This window comes from Salvia hispanica, chromosome 6 (genome assembly GCF_023119035.1).
Source record: "Salvia hispanica cultivar TCC Black 2014 chromosome 6, UniMelb_Shisp_WGS_1.0, whole genome shotgun sequence".
In the NCBI taxonomy this organism is placed as follows: domain Eukaryota; kingdom Viridiplantae; phylum Streptophyta; class Magnoliopsida; order Lamiales; family Lamiaceae; genus Salvia; species Salvia hispanica.
This window is the reverse complement of record NC_062970.1, coordinates 31,908,333-31,927,379: the sequence shown is the minus strand read 5'-3', so window position 1 is coordinate 31,927,379 and position 19,047 is coordinate 31,908,333. Positions and strand designations below refer to the sequence as shown.

Genomic DNA, 19,047 nt, shown 5'->3' with positions numbered 1-19,047 from the left:
AATTATCTTCTTGGACGCGTGTTTCTTGAGAGGAATGTACAAAGGGCAACTAATGACAGCAATGGGAATTGATCCCAACAATGGTTGGTGGCCGATTGCCTGGGCTGTGACTGAAGCGGAGAGCTATGTCCAGTGGAAGTGGTTTCTGGAGTACTTGTCCGACGACCTCGATTTGCATGCAAATGGCCCACGATATGTCTTTATGTATGACCAACAAAAGGTATGTACCTTTTTGTGATTTCACTGTTACATATTATACTTCAGATGTGATTACAGTTTATTATATCTGTGTTTTTATCAAATATTTAGTACGACTATTGTGATTATGTGGTAATGGTGTTGGTGTTGTGTTGTGTACCTGACTGTGGCAGGGTCTTGCGAAAGTGATTACTGAGGAATTCCCACAAAGAGAGCATCGCTTCTGTGTTCAGCACATATACAATAATTTCAAGAAGAGATTCGTTGGGGAAAATTTCAAAGAACGGTTGTGGGAGATAGCCGCGAGTACAACATTAGAACATTACGTGGACAAGATGGAAGCTCTGCGGATTGAGTACCCTTCAGCACATCAGTGGCTATCTGGGGTTGCTCCAAAAGATAAATGGGTGAAGGCTTTTTTCTCCCCACATACTTGTTGTGATGTGCTCCTCAACAATATTTGCGAGACCTTTAATTCGAAGATTGCATTGGCTCGAGAAAAGGCTATTATCAGTATGTTGGAGGACATCCGAACCAGTCAGATGGAAAGGCTCCAGATCAGAGGCCAGTGGATCAAAAGCTACAATCACGCAGTCCCTCCTGTTATCAAGGAGATTGTTGATAAGTGGTACGCGAGGGCTTCTTCATGGAGAGCTACATGGAACAGAGAGTCTTCGTACCAAGTATCAGGGCCGTCTGGGCAATATGTTGTGAACATGCGCGATTTTACATGCTCATGCAGACTGTGGCAGCTAACAGGGATTCCGTGCACTCATGCTATCGCAACAATCAACAAGAATGGCGAGGATGTCACGCGATACGTCTCCCGCTATTATTTGAAGTCCACTATGACGTTGCTATACGAAAATGTGCTTTACCCAATCAATGGGGTGGACAATTGGCCCAAGAGTTGTGATGGTGCATTGGAACTGGCGCCTCCGAGGACAAAGCGACAACGCGGACGACCGAAGAAATTGAGGTGAGAGGAGCCCAAGATTCGTCTCCATGCGGACGGAGGTGAGTCACTGCGACGGACCTTCATAATGAGATGTCGCCGGTGCGGGCTAGAAGGCCATAACAGGAGGACTTGCAACAATGATCCTGGGACAGATGCTCGTGCTGAAGTTGGAGAGAGTTCGCAACAAAGTGGGTCGCGTACAACGGATATGAGGGGGAGTAACTTGCCCGATTCGTCAAACAATCGCCAAAGCCAAGAGATAGTATTCATTACATTTTCGCAAAAAATAATACGAAGTGCTTTTGTATATCATATTCTTTCTTGCAGCCTAATATTGCGGATCCGGGACCTAGCACTAGGAGCAGGACCAGGGCCAGGGCGCGGCCTCAGCGTTGTGGCCGCCGCGGTGATCAAGATTGACTATCTTACTTAGTGAAATAGCAGTGGAGGTGTTGGAGATGGTTTTTTTATCAAACAATATGGTGCATGTAATGTGAATTATGGTGTTTTTTGAGGAAATATTTTGGTGCATGTATTTTGTAACGTATTATAGTAGCAGCGGTGATGAACTGAAATTATGTATGTTAATTTGTGGTGTCAAACAATATGGTGCATGTATTTGGTATGTATTTTGGTAGCAGTGCTGATGAACTGAAGTTATGTATGTTACATTGAGGGAATATTTTGGTGGCACAGATAAGCTGATGATAACTGATGCTTAGTTGATGGTCATCTTCGACAATTATTTTGCACTGGTGTTCGTAGTGTGTTATTTCATCCAAACTAGAATACCTCATTCGTGATTTTATGTTATAACTTCAAATTTGAATCGTGAACTGAGTCGTGATTTATGATATTCCATGCAAACTAAATACGTGATTTCTCACATAGTTTGTGTCCTGAATTGTGATTGTATCCTAGTTTGTGGCTTATGTGATTATATCGTATAATGCTATGTGACATCGAAAAATGAAAATTAAAACACGAGGAAAAGATAACTAGATAACAAAATATAGTACGTCCCACATACCATAACAAAAGACAGTACGTCCTACTTTGTTACAAAAGTAGAAATATTACAATGCATAACAACAAGATTGTGAATTTATACTTTCGGGACGTCTTCGTTGTATTAGCAATTTTCAGTGTCAAAGCTTCACACTGGTCAGTTTTCGTTGCCAATTGTAACTTCAACGCTTCACACTCCTCAGTTTTTGTGTGCAATTTCTCTTCAAGAACACCTTCAATTAACGATTTGGCTCTAAGCTGAGATTCGAATTGGTCTCGTTCAAGTTTCACTCTTTGAAAGTAACTATCTTGGCTTGGGGACAGACTCGCATCAACCCATCGAAAAAACTTGCAATCATCTTCCTGCCAACAGAACTTGGTGATTAAACTGTCTGCCAACAAAAATCAAGTTAAGTATACAATACAAGATTTTAACCTTCCATATTGGGCAGCGATAGTAGCGTCTACCCGGGTTAGTAGCCGTCCTAGATATCACAAGCTCAGCCTCAAGATCATGATTACAGTTCACAATTTCTGGACGAGGCCAATTCCAATTGAAGCTTGACCCGTAAGATTGAGAAGAAGAAGAGGCCATTGCAACAGGGCCTGAATTCAATTCAACATAACAAGATTCAAATCAGCATTTCTACTTAGACGAAACCAAAATTAAATCCAGAATTGGAAAATAATATTCTAAAATTAAATCCCCAAAAATTCAACATAACAAAATTCAAATAAGCATTTCTAACGAAATAGCAAAACAACAACAACAACAACAACAATGAAATCCCCAAAAATTTCCATACTACTGTAACCTTAAATCGTATGCTAAAATTCTCACCACAAATGCAAAATCCCTAAAATGAAATCCCCCAATATTTGCATAGTACGATCTAAAATCGGAAATCCCTAAACCCCTAATTCGCTTTGCAAATCGTTTAGCCTAAATGGGTAGCAGTTCACTCTACCAAAAAATAAACAGAAGCACACTAACTCGAGTTAGGGATGACGATTCGCGGGGTTCACAAAACGACGATGGAGAAGAAAAAAACGAGACCGGAAGAAGGCAGAAAAAAACGAAGACGAATGATTGAAGAGGGAGAGATAATATAGTCTAACTCAACATCATAAAAAAAATGGAAACAAATAGCCTGTTTGATTTTTTACATCTCTTACACGCTATTGCCCTTCAAGCTATAGGTGTGCAGGGGCTGGCAGGTTTCAGGTATAATGAGACGCTATTGCCCTTCAAGCTATTTGGGCAATTTCGTCCGAAAATTGGCAAAATATGTACTGTTTGTGATTTTATTGTTTGTTAGATCTCTATGGTGGAATTTTTTTTTGTTAGGGATCAACGGTGCAACAAGTCAAAAAGTTAAGGACATGCAGTTCAGTCTTAAATAAAATGGTTAAATATTGAAAATATTTATCCCAAACAATTGCTATTATCACCTTTTACTGGGGGATCGGGTTATAATCAATCAAAGAGAAATAAGGGGATAAACAGGAAGAACCCTAATTAAACCCTACACAAATCCAGTTGGAAAAAGGAAAAAAAAATTCCAATTGCTCCAGAGACACCGCCACTATTCTCCGATAACGGGCGCATAGCTGCCTCAAGAATCAAGTGTTAAAATGTTGGACGAGAAAGTATTTGACGTAGAGTTGAATTTGTTGGCGCTTCGAGTACCGCGGGAGCATTGCAAGCTTGCAACACGGATTCTAAATGGGTGTGTGATGAATAGCTCCATATGTTGCGTTTTCTCAAATTCTATGCTGCATTGATTAGTTATTGATTTTTTTTTTGTTTGTGTAGTCATTTACTTGACAGACCACGCATCAAACCTGTAACTGAGGATCCGACGTCTGATAAGAATCGCTACATGCTATTGTCAGAGAAGATTAAAAGTCCTGGTACTAATTATTAGAGGAGTTTGCTTGAAAATTTTCTAAGATTGTTAATTTCTATTTAGCATTATTGATGCTAATGGGCATTGATTTTGTCAAATTCTGACAGAATTATCCGAAATTCCTGCTGGTAAAGTTGATGAACTGAAAGAGCTCTTTGAAATCCAAGTAGTTCCGTATTCAATGACACTTGGTTATTCATATTGGGGTGCAGGTAGATCAAATTGGCCTTTTAGTCCAAATTTGTTATCCTTTTTATTTTCTTTGCACAAATTGTGTCTTTGGAACTTGGTAGGAGTAAAACTAAGTATGTAATGTCAAGTAGGAACTGTTAGTATCTTTTTATATTGCGTAGGTAATGTCATGCCTTAATCTATTTTAAAGTAACTGGTGGTTTTCTTTTTAAAATATACTACTATCAGATTGATATGAATATACCGTACTTGGTATTAGTTGCGGTTTGGTTGGATATGCTTCACTGAATTCCAGTTTTGGCCCGTAGGGTTTTCATTTTGGTGATTATAACTACTCATGCTGCATGCCGTTTTGGATGACCGGAACACACTAATTGTCATTTTGGATGTTAACTTTTCTTCATAATTGTGTTACAGATCATATACTAAAGCAGATTCTTCCACCTGGGCTTGACGTACCTTCATCATTTGAGACCATAGTTAAGTATTTTATGTTTTAGCCTTCTTACTTATGATTTTAAGTTTTACGTCCTTTGTACTCCCTCCGTCCCACTTAAAATGCAACATTTGAGAATCGACACGAGATTTTATGAAGTGTTGTTTTGTGAGTTAATGAAAAGAGAGTAAAGTAAGAGAGATGAAAAAGTAGAGATAGAGTTGTTTCCATTTTAGGAAACGTTTCATTTTTAATGGGACAACCAAAAAAGGAAAACGGTGCAGTTTTAATGGGACAAAGGGAGTATTATAGTAGTATGTAGGTCACTGGCACCATATTGGATGTGTTGTACATTTGTTACATGGTGATTGATGTTTTGTCACAGGCATCATTTAACCTGTGGTTGGTGCTTTGCAAATAGAAGATTGGATTGTCTGGTTTCTGTTAATGATTATGGAGCAACTTTTACTTGATCCTTTTGCAGGTCACATTGCCCATCTCAATATACCAGATGAGTTACTCCCATACAAGGATGTTATTGCAAAAGTTATCTATGATGTATGTTAACCTTCCAATTACTTCAATGTTATTTTGGAAATTATTATAAAAAGTTACCGCACAGTGTCAAATTTGGATCTGAGAACGATCAATAATCAAATTTGTGCTTTAAAAATTTGCTCTTTTTTTGGTTTAATTTTTTTTGCGTGAGATATGAAATATTTTGATGTATATACTCAATAGTACTTGGCAGGGTCTAACTTGCATATAAAGAAGTGATCTTTACAGTAACAATAGTTTATAACATAGTTATGTGGAAAATCTGTTAGATTTATTTTGAGACACTAGTATACTTTGAATTACTCCACCTTGTTTTAATAAGCTAATTTCCTCTTTATGTACCATCACAGAAAAATTATCCACGAATCAAGACCATTGTCAACAAAGTTGGATCGATAACTAATGAGTTTCGTGTGCCAAAATTTGAAGTATTGGCGGGAGATTCAGATATGGTTACAGAGGTGAAGCAGTATGGAGCAACCTTCAAGCTTGATTACAGTTTGGTCTATTGGAATTCTAGGTTGGAACATGAGCATTTAAGGCTAATTTCTAAGTTCCACACCGGGGATGTTGTGTGTGATATGTTTGCTGGTATTGGCCCTTTTGCTATTCCAGCAGCTCAAAAAGGATGCCAAGTGTATGCAAATGATTTAAATCCTGATAGTGTTCGTTATCTAAATATTAATGCACAAACCAACAAGGTTTCTGATCTTGTCCGTGCCTACAATTTGGATGGGCGGAAATTTATATCTTCACTAATGGAAGTACCTTCAAGTGATACATGTCTGGTGTCTAATAAAGAAAATTTGAAGACTTCTGAGGAAGAGGACATGCCTCATAACACACAGATAAAGCTGGAAGAGAGTAGTCTAACTGGTAAAATGTTTTTTATGTAAATTCTTTTTCTGTATATAGATCTTTTGTTGTATTTAACATGAGCTATTAAGTTAGACCTTAGAGCTTATGGGGGTTTTCTGCAAGAAACTCCAGGTGAGACTGGTGCTGAATTTGAAAGTAATGAATTGTTGAGAGCAAAGGTAGAAGGAAATATAACCTCTGTAAAAAGACGCTCTGAAAGCTTGCATGAAGGTATGCTAGCATTGTGTAAAGTGTGAATTGCTTTAAGTCGGTGTCACTGTTGATATTTGAGTATAGGATCAAGTGATTAGCTGTTTCCCACTTTCCTGTTACATCTTTATATAGCTACTAAATCCAATTCTGTGCACTATTACAGAAAATGGAAACGGTAGCAGTGCTGGTAACTGTGTTCCTGAAAGGAAGAAACGGAACTTGAATAAGCATGTTACAGGATCTCGCCCTTTCAGTGCGAAGCCCTGGGAGCACATTGATCACGTCATCATGAACCTACCTGCTTCTGCTATACACTTTCTTGGTGAGTTTTTTTTTTTTTGTGTTTCCTAACTTTCTATGCCAATAACTTTAACTCAAGCTCTCACAAAGAAGCAAGTATATTGCATCCAAGAAATTGGTGATGTCTGAATAGTTTGAGGGAAAGCTATATAACATTGTACCTATGCAAATTTAGTTTTTTTATGTCTGGGATTGAGGCTATATTGAACAACAGAGCAAATGCTTGTATTTTTTAAATGATTAACTACTTCTATGATGTTTGTGTATAGTTTGAAATTGCCTCTGATCGTTGTATAATTGTGCAGATTCCTTGAGAGGTGTTATCAACAGAAAATACTGGAAAGGGTCTCTTCCGTGGATACACTGTTATTGCTTCATACGATCAAATGAGACAGAGGATTCAATAAAATTAGTACGCATTTTCTTGTCGTCTCTCTGTTTCTATTCTCAAACTTTATCTAAGCATTCCATATAAATTTGAAATCGTTGGTGCTCATCAGATAGCAGAGGCTGCAGTCGGGGCTAGTATAAAAGATCCAATATTTCACAGGGTTAGAGATGTTGCGCCAAACAAGGTATAAATAAGCCCAGGTCAGTTGCTCCATAAATGATAACTAAGATTCTGAATCATGGACTTGATTTTCTGCAGGCAATGTTTTGTCTAAGCTTCAGGTTACCTGGGGAAGCCTGCATTTGTGGTGCTGAGACTCCGACCGAAATCTCTCCTGCTTTGTGATGGGGCACGGTCTTTGCTACAGCCATCAAAACTACTTCATGATCAGATGCAGCTGCTCCTTTTCCATGGGAAAACAATCGTTTTATGCCAAGTGCAGCTGCTGTTGTAGCCTATAGGGAACCCACATTTTTGCACTTGTTTCATGGTGTTATCAATTTTGTATTGGATCATGTATAAAAGTATTTAATGTTGTGTTCAAGATTCTGGTAGAGTTTAGCCATAGTAATTTTCAGTTTGTCTAGTAATCTTTTACCTTGAAGAATCGAGTACCTTTTGAGTAGTAGTATTAAATTTGATCCTTGTGTTCGATTACATAAACTACAAAATCATAGCCTATACAAATAATAAGGGTAAAAATATGCAGCTGAACTAAACAACCTTATCTGGAACGACGTCGTTATAGCCATCCCAAATCAAGCCCTAATTATTCCAATTCAATTATCACCTCCATGAGAATTGAGTGAAGATGGAAGCGAGAACCACTGCTTCCGCCTCCCATTTGCTCCTCTATTCCACTAATAAATTCAGAAAACAACCCAACCCATTCACACCAAAAGCTTCATCATCTTCAGAAAAGAAGGAAAAGCTCGAAATTAGAGTGTGCACAAACAGGACTTGCAGAAAGCAGGGCTCTTTGGATGCTCTGCAAGTTCTCTCCGGCATTGCGCCGCCGTTTGTAACGGTGAACTCATGCGGGTGCCTCGGGCGGTGCGGCGCCGGCCCCAATATCGTGATCCTTCCAGGGGGTGTGTTCGTGGGGCATTGTGGGACCCCCAGCAAGGCCGCAAATGTCATGGCAATTGTCTGCGGTGCTGACAATGGCGATGCTGAGAGCAAGTGTTTGGAGGCGCTGGCGTTGAGGAAGAGAGCTGATGATGAGATGGCCCAGGCTGATTTTGCGCAGGCTTTTGCTTTGCTGTCGCAGGTACAATTTTAACTCGTTATCGAGCTGTGATTTACTGCTTATGGTTTGTGGGAATGTGTGTTGGAAAATTGGAATCTTTGCTATTGAAGTTGTGATATGAATGTTTCTGAGTGGAAGTGGGAAGTGCTCATATTCGCGCATATCTCGTCTTTGCAGGCTATAGAGCTCAGACCATTTGGGGGTTTGCATATAATGTACAAGGAAAGGTTTGTGAGCTCTGGCTTCATTCAGTCTCCAAATGGGAGTCGGTTCATATTTGCTATGGAATTTGAGATGTTTATTGCCTGATTTCGACTAATTGACTTGTATGAATGATTTGCGGTTGAAACTCAACCTATTTGACTTGCTGCATTTGAATATGATAGAATTGCGTACTTTTATCAGGTCAGCTGCAAGGTTGGCGATGGGAGACATAGGTGGAGCGTTTGAGGACGTTAAAGAGGCTTTGATTATCGCACCTTGTTATCCTCAGGTAAGTTTGGCTTTCGAATGTGGAGAAATTCTGTCATCAGATTTGGCTATATATGATTTTACTTATTGATATTACAATGTATATTCTCTATTTCAGAGCTATTAGAAGGATATGTAGTAGAAGACATTTGTCAACTTCATTACTTTGCTGAGTGTTATTCAATCTTCTGTTATTCTCACTTGTTTGAAATCTGACTGGTCATGAAAAGATTCACCAAGGCTATATTTACAGGCATATCTTTGCGAAGGTGATGTTTATATGGCTATGGATCGATTTGACAAAGCTGAGGAGTCCTATTCAATTGCTTTAGATTTAGACCCATCCATTCGTCGTTCAAAGTCATTCAAGGTACTGTTCGTTTTGGTCAGATTATGACACACATACTACCTTTATATAAGCATTCTGGGATTATTCTCATTTCAGGCAAGAATAGCAAAGCTTCAAGATAAATTATCTCCTGCAATTTTGGGATGAAGCTTCTTTCAGATGGAATTGTGTATTCAAACTAGCATAACTAGATCTTGCATTGTTGTATAAAACTCTAGAAGTTGCAAACTATGGAAATCAATAAAGAAGTCACTTCATTTCTTGCATATTCCAGAGCAGAAATTCTAATACTACATATATATATATATGATATTAAGTAGCAAGTGCTATACTATTGTTTGGATAGGGATTGTTGCCCTTTTCATGTCTCAGGTGGTAGTAGCAGCGTCAAAGTGAGAACCACACTGGAACAAATCAAACTTCTTGACCTTATCCCACAACTTGGAAGCCTTTCTGCCATCTAGATCTCCAACTGCTTTCAGATCTCCTTTTGCATGCTGATCGCCTGTTTTCTTGACGTTGAAGCTAAAGCATTTACTCAGTCTGATAGCTCCAACACCACCACCTCCTACTTGGAAGCACTCTTCCAAGTTGACCTCTTCTCCACCTTTACTCTTCAACCCTTTAGAGATGCTCTTCTCTTCTTGTTTCACAAGTTGCTCGTAATATTCCTTATTCCTCTTCTCCAACCCGTGAATCTGCCCCTGAAGATCCTCAATCTTCCGACTCAGCATGCAAACCCTGTGATCCTCCCTTGTCTTCAAGACACACCTAGCTAGCTCGGCCGCCTTCCTCTTCAAGAACATAGATTCAGAGGCCAGCCCTTTGTTCTCTTCTGCCAATGCAGACACTCTGTAACCCAGTGTCGTGTTGTCATTCAGCAAAATCAACCTCTCTGACTCCAGCACATCCAACAAGTTCTTCTGCAGATCCATCTTCCTTGACGACTCACTCCACCTCTTCTCCACCACAGTCAGCTCATTCTGAACAATGTCATACTCCACCGTCTTCATGATCAAGTCAGCAACAATCATATCAGCATCAACCTCTTTTGTTTCAACAGGTGGCAGAGTTGGAGGCTGGAAAGACAGTGAGCTCTCAGCATCAGAATCAATGACTTCTCCAGTGTCCCTTTCATCCGTCTGAGCCGCATCTTCAAATTTGGCACGCAGATTAGGGGAAGGGGATCGACTGTGGAGCTTCTGCTTCTGCTGCTGCTGGTTCTTGGCAAGTACCTGGCAGTAACGGTCTGCCAACGAGAGGTAGCCGTTGTACAAGTCATCAAGCAGCGCCAGAAGCTGAGGGCGCTCGTGGTAGTAAGAATTAGCCCTTTCAGAAAAACTATCAGGACTCTTTCCTTTATTAGTTTTCCTTGTCAGCATCTTCATCCTCTCGTCCATATCTATTCAAAACCCAAAATTCGATTGGCATTAAATGAAAGATGTTGGCCTTCTCTTTTGGAAGGAAGCAGTTGAAAACTGGTCCCCAGGTGAGGAAGAAAGGATTTCATTTGAAATTCAAATAGTCCTGCTATAAATCTTCCGTGGGCCTATAATTGCATTTTTTATTTCCTAACCATGTGTTTGAATTTGCAGGTAATTAAAGAAAAAATGTAGTCCAGTGATGAATATGCAGTGTGTAATAAGGCATTTCTTGAATGAGACATGATATGATCCAGCTTGAAATATTAATGGATGATGCCCTTATGAATAAGGATTTCTTGGCAAAGTTATGGTTTTTACAAATAAAAAGAGAGAATGTTAATACACGTGTAAAAATCACAAGGAGTCAGAATCATAGATATGTACACAAGATTTTGAAAAAAGGCATCAAATCTGACGTAGCCACAGTGGGCAGAACACATGGGATTAGAAACTGAGAGGCAAAATCAGAACAAAATCATATTCCATCTGCAATAAAAGCTAGTTGGCCAAAAGCGTTCAAATTTTGAACAATGGAAAATAAGGGGCTCTGCTAATATGATGAGCGAAAGATGGTAAAGTTTGTAGCTTTGTGAACAGAAACTTTTATGAGTCAGATGTATTTTTGTAGGGGTTGAAAATGACATGTCAAGATTGTATTTTTTTTACTCAATATCTATGAGGGTACATATGCAGAAAAGCAAATGCCAAGAAACCATCCTGGCCCCACTTGATGCAATTGAAAATTGAAATTCAAAAATCCCATCTTTTTCTGCACTAGCTTACAAATTGAATTAGTCTCGGAATATAATCTCATTTCCTATTCATCCAAGAATCTATATGATGCTTTTCAGTGTTTCAAATTTGAATGCTTAACCAAAAAAGTAAAATAAGTTTGGAAATTCAAATCTTTATCATAAAATAGAGAAACAAGATTAAAAGAGGAATTTACCAGCAATGGCACAAAGAAGCCAAGATGGTTTGTTGAAGCCTTTTCTCCGAGATGATTGGTGAATGGGGGAGGGGTCTCCGGCGCCAGTTTTGTCAGCCTTGGCCACCATTTTAGGAGACAGATAAGGTCCCTACAGCATTCAAAATTTGAGCTAAGAAATTAACTTCACATATCTGTATGCAGAAATTCATGTTACAGATAATGATCCCAGAATACTGCCTCTCATTATAAATATATTAGCAGTCATAATTCGCATCCAAATCGGCGTTTATATCTTATTAGTGTGTGAGACTGACAAATGAGCAGATATATTTAATACTGCAACTGTAGCTAACACATTGAATGATGAACCAACAAATACATTATACACTACACCACTTTCCAACCTCAATTTCTGGGCTTGTTTGTGTTGCGATTATAGCAGATGAAAAGAAATCAACAGATATATAGCTAGCAATCTCTCTCTATCTCTCTCAAGGACTGAAAAATTACATAAAAATTGAATCTTTGCATGATTTTGCTCGAAGGAGGAAAAATAAAACATAGTAACAAAAATGAAGAAAGAAGTGCATAATGCATTCATAATTTCATACATATCTACTTGATACCTTAAGAATTTCGAGCTGAAAACAACACACACACTAACACACAGTGTGAGCTGCGTAGAGGAGAAGTAGGTTGGACTTTGAGTAGAGAGAGAGAGACAAGGATGGGATGGGTTGGGATGGTCAGAGTGAGGTTATATGGAAGAGAGAGAGGGGAAGAAGAAACCGCGGTAGAATGATTTGATTGTTAGCCAATGGGAGGAGGCCACGTAGGAAAGATGGCCGTACTAGCATTTAATGCATCAGACCTAAAGCCTAACGTTCGCTGCTGGAAATTGGAAATGGAAGCTATGAAAAGTAGGACAACCTTTCTTGCTCTTTCTCACCTTTTATATGCTATACTCTCCAATCCAATTCAATTTTCACTCTTTATAATCACGTAGCTATTCTAAATTCCAAGTGCATTATTATGGGATAAACTCACATTTCCCATTTCTCCATCTTATTAATGCTCGTCCTAACATAAGTAAAACTCGAAACAATCATTTTATCACTACTCACTAGATTGTTTGGCAGCATTAATGACATGTTTAATGTGTTGGGGCTGCATTGTCCTCCGACAAAATACAGTAGAATTCAGTTCAATATAAAAGTATACTATGCCTCATCCTCATCTATGGAGTATGAAACAAATTATATCTGTGGGGAACGATCGATTGTAATTTTGAGTAGACACAAATTATAATCATGATAACCGAGCCATTTTGGTATTACAAATGTTTCTCAAAAAAGAGCTAATTCATGAGTATATAATTAACTTGTATTGCTATATTAAGAAAGTATATTCATTACTTAACAAATATTGCTGTATAAAGTAAGTATACTTATTACATAATTAATCTGGTTTCCTACAAGATAAAGTGAAATTAGTAAATGTATATATTTTTAATAATTTATTAAAAACTGATGGGAATTTTTTCAAAATTAATACTCACTCCGTCTCATTCAAGATATCCTCATTTTTTAATTGCATAGTTATGATAAAGTAAAGTGAAAAAGGTGATTAAATATTTTAATGAGATGAGACGAGAGAGGAATTTGTTTTCAAATATGAAGAGTGGACATCTTGAATGAGACAAACTAAAAAGGAAAGATAGAACATCTTGAGTGGGACGGAGTGGGACGGACGGACTATATTCCTAATCAGCTCACTAAAACTCAATATGCTGTGCAATCAATAATCCAAGCCTGACCACAATTCAATAAGAAACAAATCAATCTTTGGGTCAACTATCTCAAGATTCTCAACACATGAAAAATGTCAAGTCTTTCAACTTGAACATAAAAACTCTGCAAATTCTAGAAGAATTGGTCGCACAACAAAATCATTCAACACATTCTGCTAAATTGTTAACATACACATACATCCAATATGGCAGCCCAGATATAGCAAGATAAATCCCTTCTTTTAATTCAGCAACAGCTAACGTGTCATCTATGGTGAATGATATGGCAAAAGTTGAATCTTGATAGACTTTCTACTCAGAAGCCCAGTATCTGCATTTAACTTCTTCCCCTTCAATAAGCCTCTCTACTGCATCTGATGGTAGGCCAATTAGTTCCAGTGTCTTCTCCCACACTCTAGATGCAGTTTCAACGTTGTGTGCTTCCTCCGAAGGGTTTGCAGGTCGGCAGTCGTGATTGATGAAAGCACAGACAGGCCAATCCTCTGATTTCAGTGATTCCGTGTAGTCCGCAAGTTGGGGATCAGTGGCTGCGAAAAGAGTGCTTCTAGATCCTGTAATATTCGTACAAACTACTTAGATGCTATCAAGTACCATTTCAACTTAAATTCTTCATGTTGCAGAGCAAGTCATCCGCAATTCAAATGTCAGTGCATTTACCTTCTTCAGGGCTGAAGATAAAATATGGAATTAATTGGTAACCAGCTTGAACAATCTTCGGGAGATCCCTAGCCTACATTTGGAGTCTTCACATATTATTGTGAACTACTATGATATGCAAAAAAAAAAAGCAATTAACCAATCATTTAAGTTGGCAAGATCCTCAGTGGCTAGGATCTTGTAGAAACTTACAACATTTGTGTGGACTATTCCTGGTGAAACACATGCTATATTTATGCCTGCTTCAGTTGGCAGTTTCTTGTTAAGGACACTGCTGAACATGATCTGCATTATCAAATCTAGAGGCTATGAGTGAAGAAGCAAAACAGAAGATCATGGGCAGTAAATGTCTTAAAGGAAAGATGTAATCAACTAAAATATTGAATTTTGCAACTAAAATCACGGGTTACAAACTTCAACGCTAAATTGGAGAAAATTTGAAAAGCAGCCACAAAAAGGAGTTGTCTTCCCTATTGGGAGCATTAATCTAAAAACACTTGAATGTTAAATTGCTGCAGATCCGCTTGAATGTGCAACCAAACAAAAAAGAAGAAGAAACAATTAGAGTAAAAAGTTTAGTAGATAACTGCTAAATTTTAAAGCTAGTATTAGAAAGTACCTGTGCTAGCTTACTGCTCGAATACCCAACCATACTTGTAAATTTTCGTTTACCAGATGTAACATTCATGTCTTCTGGATCAACAAATCCTAAGTTATGCATCTGCACAAACACAAGATGAAATCATGTTCAGTTCATTATCGTGTAGTCTTGCGTACAGTTCTCATCAGTTAATATTTAATACTACAAAAATAAAGCGATAAACTAAAAAAATCTCATTAGTTTATTCCCGTACAGATTTTTTCCTCTTCAGTGATTTGCTTATATAGCAAGAAGTAACAACTTTCTGCTCTTACAAGTGAAGGCTTCTTTGTGCAGGAAATGATAATACTTACCTCATAGTAGTCCATTCTCACTATCAAATAAAGTTCCAAAACAGGGTAGACCAGGTGCATTCTTTTTACATTAGGTTCATGTGTTGTTAAGTTTTGTAATATAATAACAAATTCTCTACAAAAAACATGCAAGTTTTCAGAGTGCTCAATTTTATCAAAGCAGAATTGTCAATGTTCTTCCTGGTGGAATCATAACAACATTCAAAGAATACATACTCTTGTCACATTGGAAGATATTTATGCCCAAACGTATAATGTACAAGTGCTCATAAAACTTACAACAGAATTCACATTGACAATGCGGCTGGGCGAGCTTCTAATAAGTGAGGGCAAAAGCAATACTGATAGCAGTGCTGGGGCTAGATGGTTCACTTGCATATGTTCTTCATAGCCATCCCTTGAAAATTTTTGGGGTTCTGAATTGAAGTGTAATGGAGTGAATTAAACTAAGATTCAACATGTTACCTTATTCCAGCTTATAAGAATAGGACAGCATGTGTGGGACATGAGCTAAACAATCAATTGAAACATGAGTTATCTGTCCATACCTAGAATATTTTACTAGGGGGAGATAATAAACTAAGAGAGCCAACTAATAGGCACTAGGCAGTCGCTCGATGTATAGGTAAACCAAACATGGCTTCATTATAGTCAAACTAAAGGCAAAATAAAAAATAGTGCGCCTCTGTGTGTGTCTGTGCCTGTTTCCTTATATAGTTATATGGAAGTCGACCCTTCATATACAAACCTCCAATTGAAAATATCCCAGCATTATTGATGAGAGCATGTAAACGTCCCGAACGTGCATTCCAAGCTTCAGCAAATCTCGCGACAGACTCCAGAGAGAGAAGATCGAGTTCCATAACCTTGAAACACATAGCAGTTAAAAAACTACTCACGGATACTTAGAAAAAGAGTGGCAGAGCCAACACAAACTTGATACATCCTTATTCCAGACACAGATAAAATAGAAAGGCCGAAACAGCCAAGAATTCACATATCTCCAAATGCATCAATTGATAATGGGATTCCAAAAGCAAGACTTCACATAATAAAAGTAGAAATCCCAGTATTTCCTAATAAGATTATGGATTCTAGATGACTTTATTTCCATTCCAACTATGAACTCAGTGTATTCATTAAGTACCTCGATATTAAGAGGAAGACCCTTCCCGGACCAATTCTCCTGCCACTTCTTTATCAGATCATTAGCAGCCTTTGTATTTCTTACTGCCATCACAACATGCCCCCCTGCTTCTGCCAATTGCCTGTGCAATAATAAAATAATAGAAAATCATCAAATTCCCTTCATACAAAACCAGTTCGCAAAATGCTGGTAGACCAATGCACGATATGAAAGACTCAATCTCAACAGCAACAATAGTACACTAATCACTATAACAGACAATGTCGGAAACTAATTAACAGAAATCTGGAGAAAAATAAAAATCCACTGTTCTTATGAACTGATGCAGGGTTGCCAACTTACTGCTTACATTTTTCAACTGTTTTTTAAGGAAATTTTACAGTTTTGTTTAAAAATTCTAAGATTGTGAGTTTTTATTCCAGTGTTATTGAATGATGAAACCTGTTGTTTTTGTTAAATTCTGACAGAATTATCCGAAATACCTATTGGACAAATTAATGACAGAAAGAGCTCACTGAGACTCAAGTAGTTCCATATTCAGTGACACTTTGTTACACATTGGAGTGCAGGTAGATCATCTACTTTATGCAGATTATGAGATTAATTAATACGGAGTACTCCCTATTCAACTTTGTGCTTTAGAATATGTACTTTTTTTGGTTCAAAATCATCAAATCCAATTCCTACAAAGCCAGCTCGAAAATGCTGGCTGATCAATGCACGATGCAGATGATAACTCAATCTGAACTGCAACCATAGTAAATCAATCACTATAACAGCAAATGCCAGAGACTGAAGAAAAGAAATCTTTAACTTCAGAAATTCACAAGTATTAACCACATTCCTACATGATTTCCAGCTAAGTTAATCTATTAAAAACATTCAAAATTTATTTCCAGAAATCACTTCCGATTCTAAAGTCCAAATCATAAGGTGCCAAACAGGCATAGGACCTCAGCATTCCACCCGCATGAACCCTAACATACTCAATCAAAGCTGGAAAAAGGGATCAAACAGTTGTTGAGAATCTCATTCTTATTTCAAACACTTCCAATCTTCAACATTTCATCAAATGAATGCAGCTAGTTTACCTCTATTCAAAATAAATGAGCTACAGAATGCACATATATGCAAGTATATGTACCAACTTGTCCAAGCGTAATTGAAGCAAGTAAAAAACAATTAATTGGAGAAACTAACAGCTCTAGTTTACCAACATGTAAGAAAGTATCAAGTAAATAAACTAGAAAATGCAAATCAAAGTTAGAACTCCACGACAAACACACGTGGATGATCCGCACAGTGTGATTGGGCAAATGCAACTATCATGTCTTGTTTTCAGATTAGAGAAATAACTGAATTGGCAGTCAAATTTGTACAGTGAGCATGAGAGTTTATACTTTACTCAATCCCATAGAAGGGTGCATATGCAGAAAAGCAAATGCCTAGAAAACATGTTATGATTCCACAAATAATCAAAAGAAATCACCAATTTCAGAAATCCATAGCTAATAACCAAATTCCTGCAAGATTTCAGCTAGTTACTCCATCCAATACATTCAATTAAATCTCCTCAAATCAATTCCGATTCCGAAATCCACATCACAAAGTAGTCAACAATCCAGCCACATGAACCCAAACTCACTCAATCACAACTGGAAAAAAAGGATCCAACCACTAAACTTAAGGATAAAAACAGCAATAGCAAAAGGTATCAACGACAAGTGAAGAAAAAACCTTGCGATTTCCTTGCCGATGCCGGAGGTGGAGCCGGTGACGATGAAAGTGAGATCATTAATCGGCGGCAGGAGCATTGGATTCGGAACGTTGCTGGCGATGATTCTCTGAAACAGCATCTCGTAGGCGAGGTAGAACCAGCCCATCAGCCACTCAATCCACCCTAATCCTTCCTTCTTCGCCTTCTGTGCCACTGCCTGCTGCGGTGGTTTTCCGTTATCATCTCCCTTCTCCGATAAAGATGAAAGCGTCGCCATTACTCACTCAATGAGAGGAGCTTTCGGCAAAGCAATGAAGGTGTGTATGTATAGTTTGGGAGATTCCAAAGAAACGACTCAATGAGGAGTGCGTGAGTGTGTTTGGGCGGTCGATTAATTTTCATGATGGAATCGTGACCGCTGAGAGTTTAAGGCTGGTAGATTCTCCTCATTTTTGTTTTATTTTGAGGAGCATCGTATTCCTCTTTTCTTTTTTTATCATGATAAGAAAACGATTTCGATCTATAGGCCAATTTTCAAATTTGAAAACGGAAAAAGGAACTAATCAAATACACTAAGTTTAGGAATTTATTTTTTAAATTATGGCTGTAATTTGATGTGAATCATATGGTACTATTACTTTTTCCATAGGTTCTGATGTAATTATAAAAATGTTTTACAAATTTATTTTGATTTTAGTTTATTCATGAGTAGTGGCACGAGAAAATATAGCGAAAGAGTGAATATATCATTCAAAGAGTGTGATCATGACAATCAAAGAGTAAATCCTTATTGACTGAACCTGCAAACCATTCAAGATGCTGAGAGTCTTTCATATTGATTTTCGTTGTGGTGTGAGTAATTACGATGTCACGACGACATAAGGAAATGTGTCGATGGTTTCAATTTAATGTTTGCGGCAGAGTGAGAGGAGATAACACAGAGAGAGGTAGAGTGAAATGAAAATGAGGGGGTGAGATGGCACATGGTAAGTTTTAGGGTTAATTCTTTTATTATATTTAAGAATTTAATCAATACTCTATTAATATGAAAGTAAAACACGAAATAGAAATATGTCATGTTATATGGGACATAATTTTTCCCAAACTTCTAAAATGGTGAATTATATTACTTTTGTGTGTTGTATTTGGGTGCATTTAATGTGTGTGTATTGTGTGTTTATATAATGTGTATTCATTGATGTGTGCGTACAATGTGTGCGCACAATTCTTTTAAAATTTCATTTCATATCAATTAAACGCAAGATTTTGAATTGAATTAGAATTCAATATCTTCTAATTCATCTTCACTTCGTGTA

At 37.8% G+C, this 19,047-nt stretch overlaps 4 protein-coding genes across 5 annotated transcripts; 2 read left to right on the top strand and 2 right to left on the bottom strand.

Moving 5' to 3' along the window:
• Positions 1-3,652: 3,652 nt before the first annotated feature.
• On the top strand, positions 3,653-7,661 carry LOC125192631 (tRNA (guanine(37)-N1)-methyltransferase 2). 2 transcript variants are annotated; one of them, XM_048090254.1, is made up of 11 exons: positions 3,654-3,894; positions 3,981-4,078; positions 4,182-4,286; positions 4,684-4,746; positions 5,187-5,260; positions 5,611-6,136; positions 6,251-6,349; positions 6,495-6,653; positions 6,937-7,043; positions 7,132-7,206; positions 7,281-7,661. In XM_048090254.1, the coding sequence occupies exons 1-11, from the start codon at positions 3,800-3,802 to the stop codon at positions 7,365-7,367; spliced, it is 1,488 nt and encodes a 495-aa protein (XP_047946211.1). In that variant the 5' UTR covers positions 3,654-3,799; the 3' UTR covers positions 7,368-7,661. The 2 variants fall into 2 exon arrangements, with proteins under 2 accessions (XP_047946212.1, XP_047946211.1); XM_048090255.1 differs by lacking the exon at positions 6,251-6,349 and having other exon boundaries at positions 3,653-3,894.
• A 123-nt stretch (positions 7,662-7,784) lies between these two features.
• On the top strand, positions 7,785-9,357 carry LOC125196913. The gene is made up of 5 exons (XM_048095577.1): positions 7,785-8,292; positions 8,449-8,498; positions 8,677-8,764; positions 8,996-9,112; positions 9,188-9,357. The coding sequence occupies exons 1-5, from the start codon at positions 7,834-7,836 to the stop codon at positions 9,236-9,238; spliced, it is 765 nt and encodes a 254-aa protein (XP_047951534.1). The 5' UTR covers positions 7,785-7,833; the 3' UTR covers positions 9,239-9,357.
• LOC125196912 (kinase-interacting family protein-like) lies at positions 9,329-12,204 on the bottom strand. Its single transcript, XM_048095576.1, has 3 exons — positions 12,073-12,204; positions 11,465-11,594; positions 9,329-10,493 (listed from the first exon to the last, which is right to left on the bottom strand). The coding sequence occupies exons 2-3, from the start codon at positions 11,571-11,573 to the stop codon at positions 9,460-9,462; spliced, it is 1,143 nt and encodes a 380-aa protein (XP_047951533.1). The 5' UTR covers positions 11,574-11,594; positions 12,073-12,204; the 3' UTR covers positions 9,329-9,459.
• A 1,068-nt stretch (positions 12,205-13,272) lies between these two features.
• Positions 13,273-18,112, bottom strand: LOC125196009 (dehydrogenase/reductase SDR family member FEY-like). Its single transcript, XM_048094348.1, has 8 exons — positions 17,752-18,112; positions 16,015-16,135; positions 15,616-15,733; positions 15,147-15,283; positions 14,533-14,634; positions 14,106-14,198; positions 13,914-13,986; positions 13,273-13,807 (listed from the first exon to the last, which is right to left on the bottom strand). The coding sequence occupies exons 1-8, from the start codon at positions 18,006-18,008 to the stop codon at positions 13,548-13,550; spliced, it is 1,161 nt and encodes a 386-aa protein (XP_047950305.1). The 5' UTR covers positions 18,009-18,112; the 3' UTR covers positions 13,273-13,547.
• Between the last annotated feature and the right edge of the window lie 935 nt (positions 18,113-19,047).

What these genes read in the sequence shown, in the direction of transcription:
- LOC125192631 (XM_048090254.1), top strand. Translation starts at nt 3,800, where the DNA reads ATGTTGGACGAGAAAGTATTTGACGTAGAGTTGAATTTGTTGGCGCTT. An exon ending in CTCTGAAAGCTTGCATGAAG is followed by an intron (nt 6,350 to 6,494) that starts GTATGCTAGCAT and finishes GCACTATTACAG; the next exon opens with AAAATGGAAACGGTAGCAGT. An exon ending in TTCTGCTATACACTTTCTTG is followed by an intron (nt 6,654 to 6,936) that starts GTGAGTTTTTTT and finishes ATAATTGTGCAG; the next exon opens with ATTCCTTGAGAGGTGTTATC.
- LOC125196913 (XM_048095577.1), top strand. Translation starts at nt 7,834, where the DNA reads ATGGAAGCGAGAACCACTGCTTCCGCCTCCCATTTGCTCCTCTATTCC. An exon ending in CTTTTGCTTTGCTGTCGCAG is followed by an intron (nt 8,293 to 8,448) that starts GTACAATTTTAA and finishes TCGTCTTTGCAG; the next exon opens with GCTATAGAGCTCAGACCATT. An exon ending in TCGCACCTTGTTATCCTCAG is followed by an intron (nt 8,765 to 8,995) that starts GTAAGTTTGGCT and finishes CTATATTTACAG; the next exon opens with GCATATCTTTGCGAAGGTGA.
- LOC125196912 (XM_048095576.1), bottom strand. Translation starts at nt 11,573, where the DNA reads ATGGTGGCCAAGGCTGACAAAACTGGCGCCGGAGACCCCTCCCCCATT. An exon ending in GCTTCTTTGTGCCATTGCTG is followed by an intron (nt 10,494 to 11,464) that starts GTAAATTCCTCT and finishes GGTTTTGAATAG; the next exon opens with ATATGGACGAGAGGATGAAG.
- LOC125196009 (XM_048094348.1), bottom strand. Translation starts at nt 18,008, where the DNA reads ATGGCGACGCTTTCATCTTTATCGGAGAAGGGAGATGATAACGGAAAA. An exon ending in CGAGCAGTAAGCTAGCACAG is followed by an intron (nt 14,199 to 14,532) that starts GTACTTTCTAAT and finishes TTGATAATGCAG; the next exon opens with ATCATGTTCAGCAGTGTCCT. An exon ending in GAATAGTCCACACAAATGTT is followed by an intron (nt 13,987 to 14,105) that starts GTAAGTTTCTAC and finishes CTCCAAATGTAG; the next exon opens with GCTAGGGATCTCCCGAAGAT.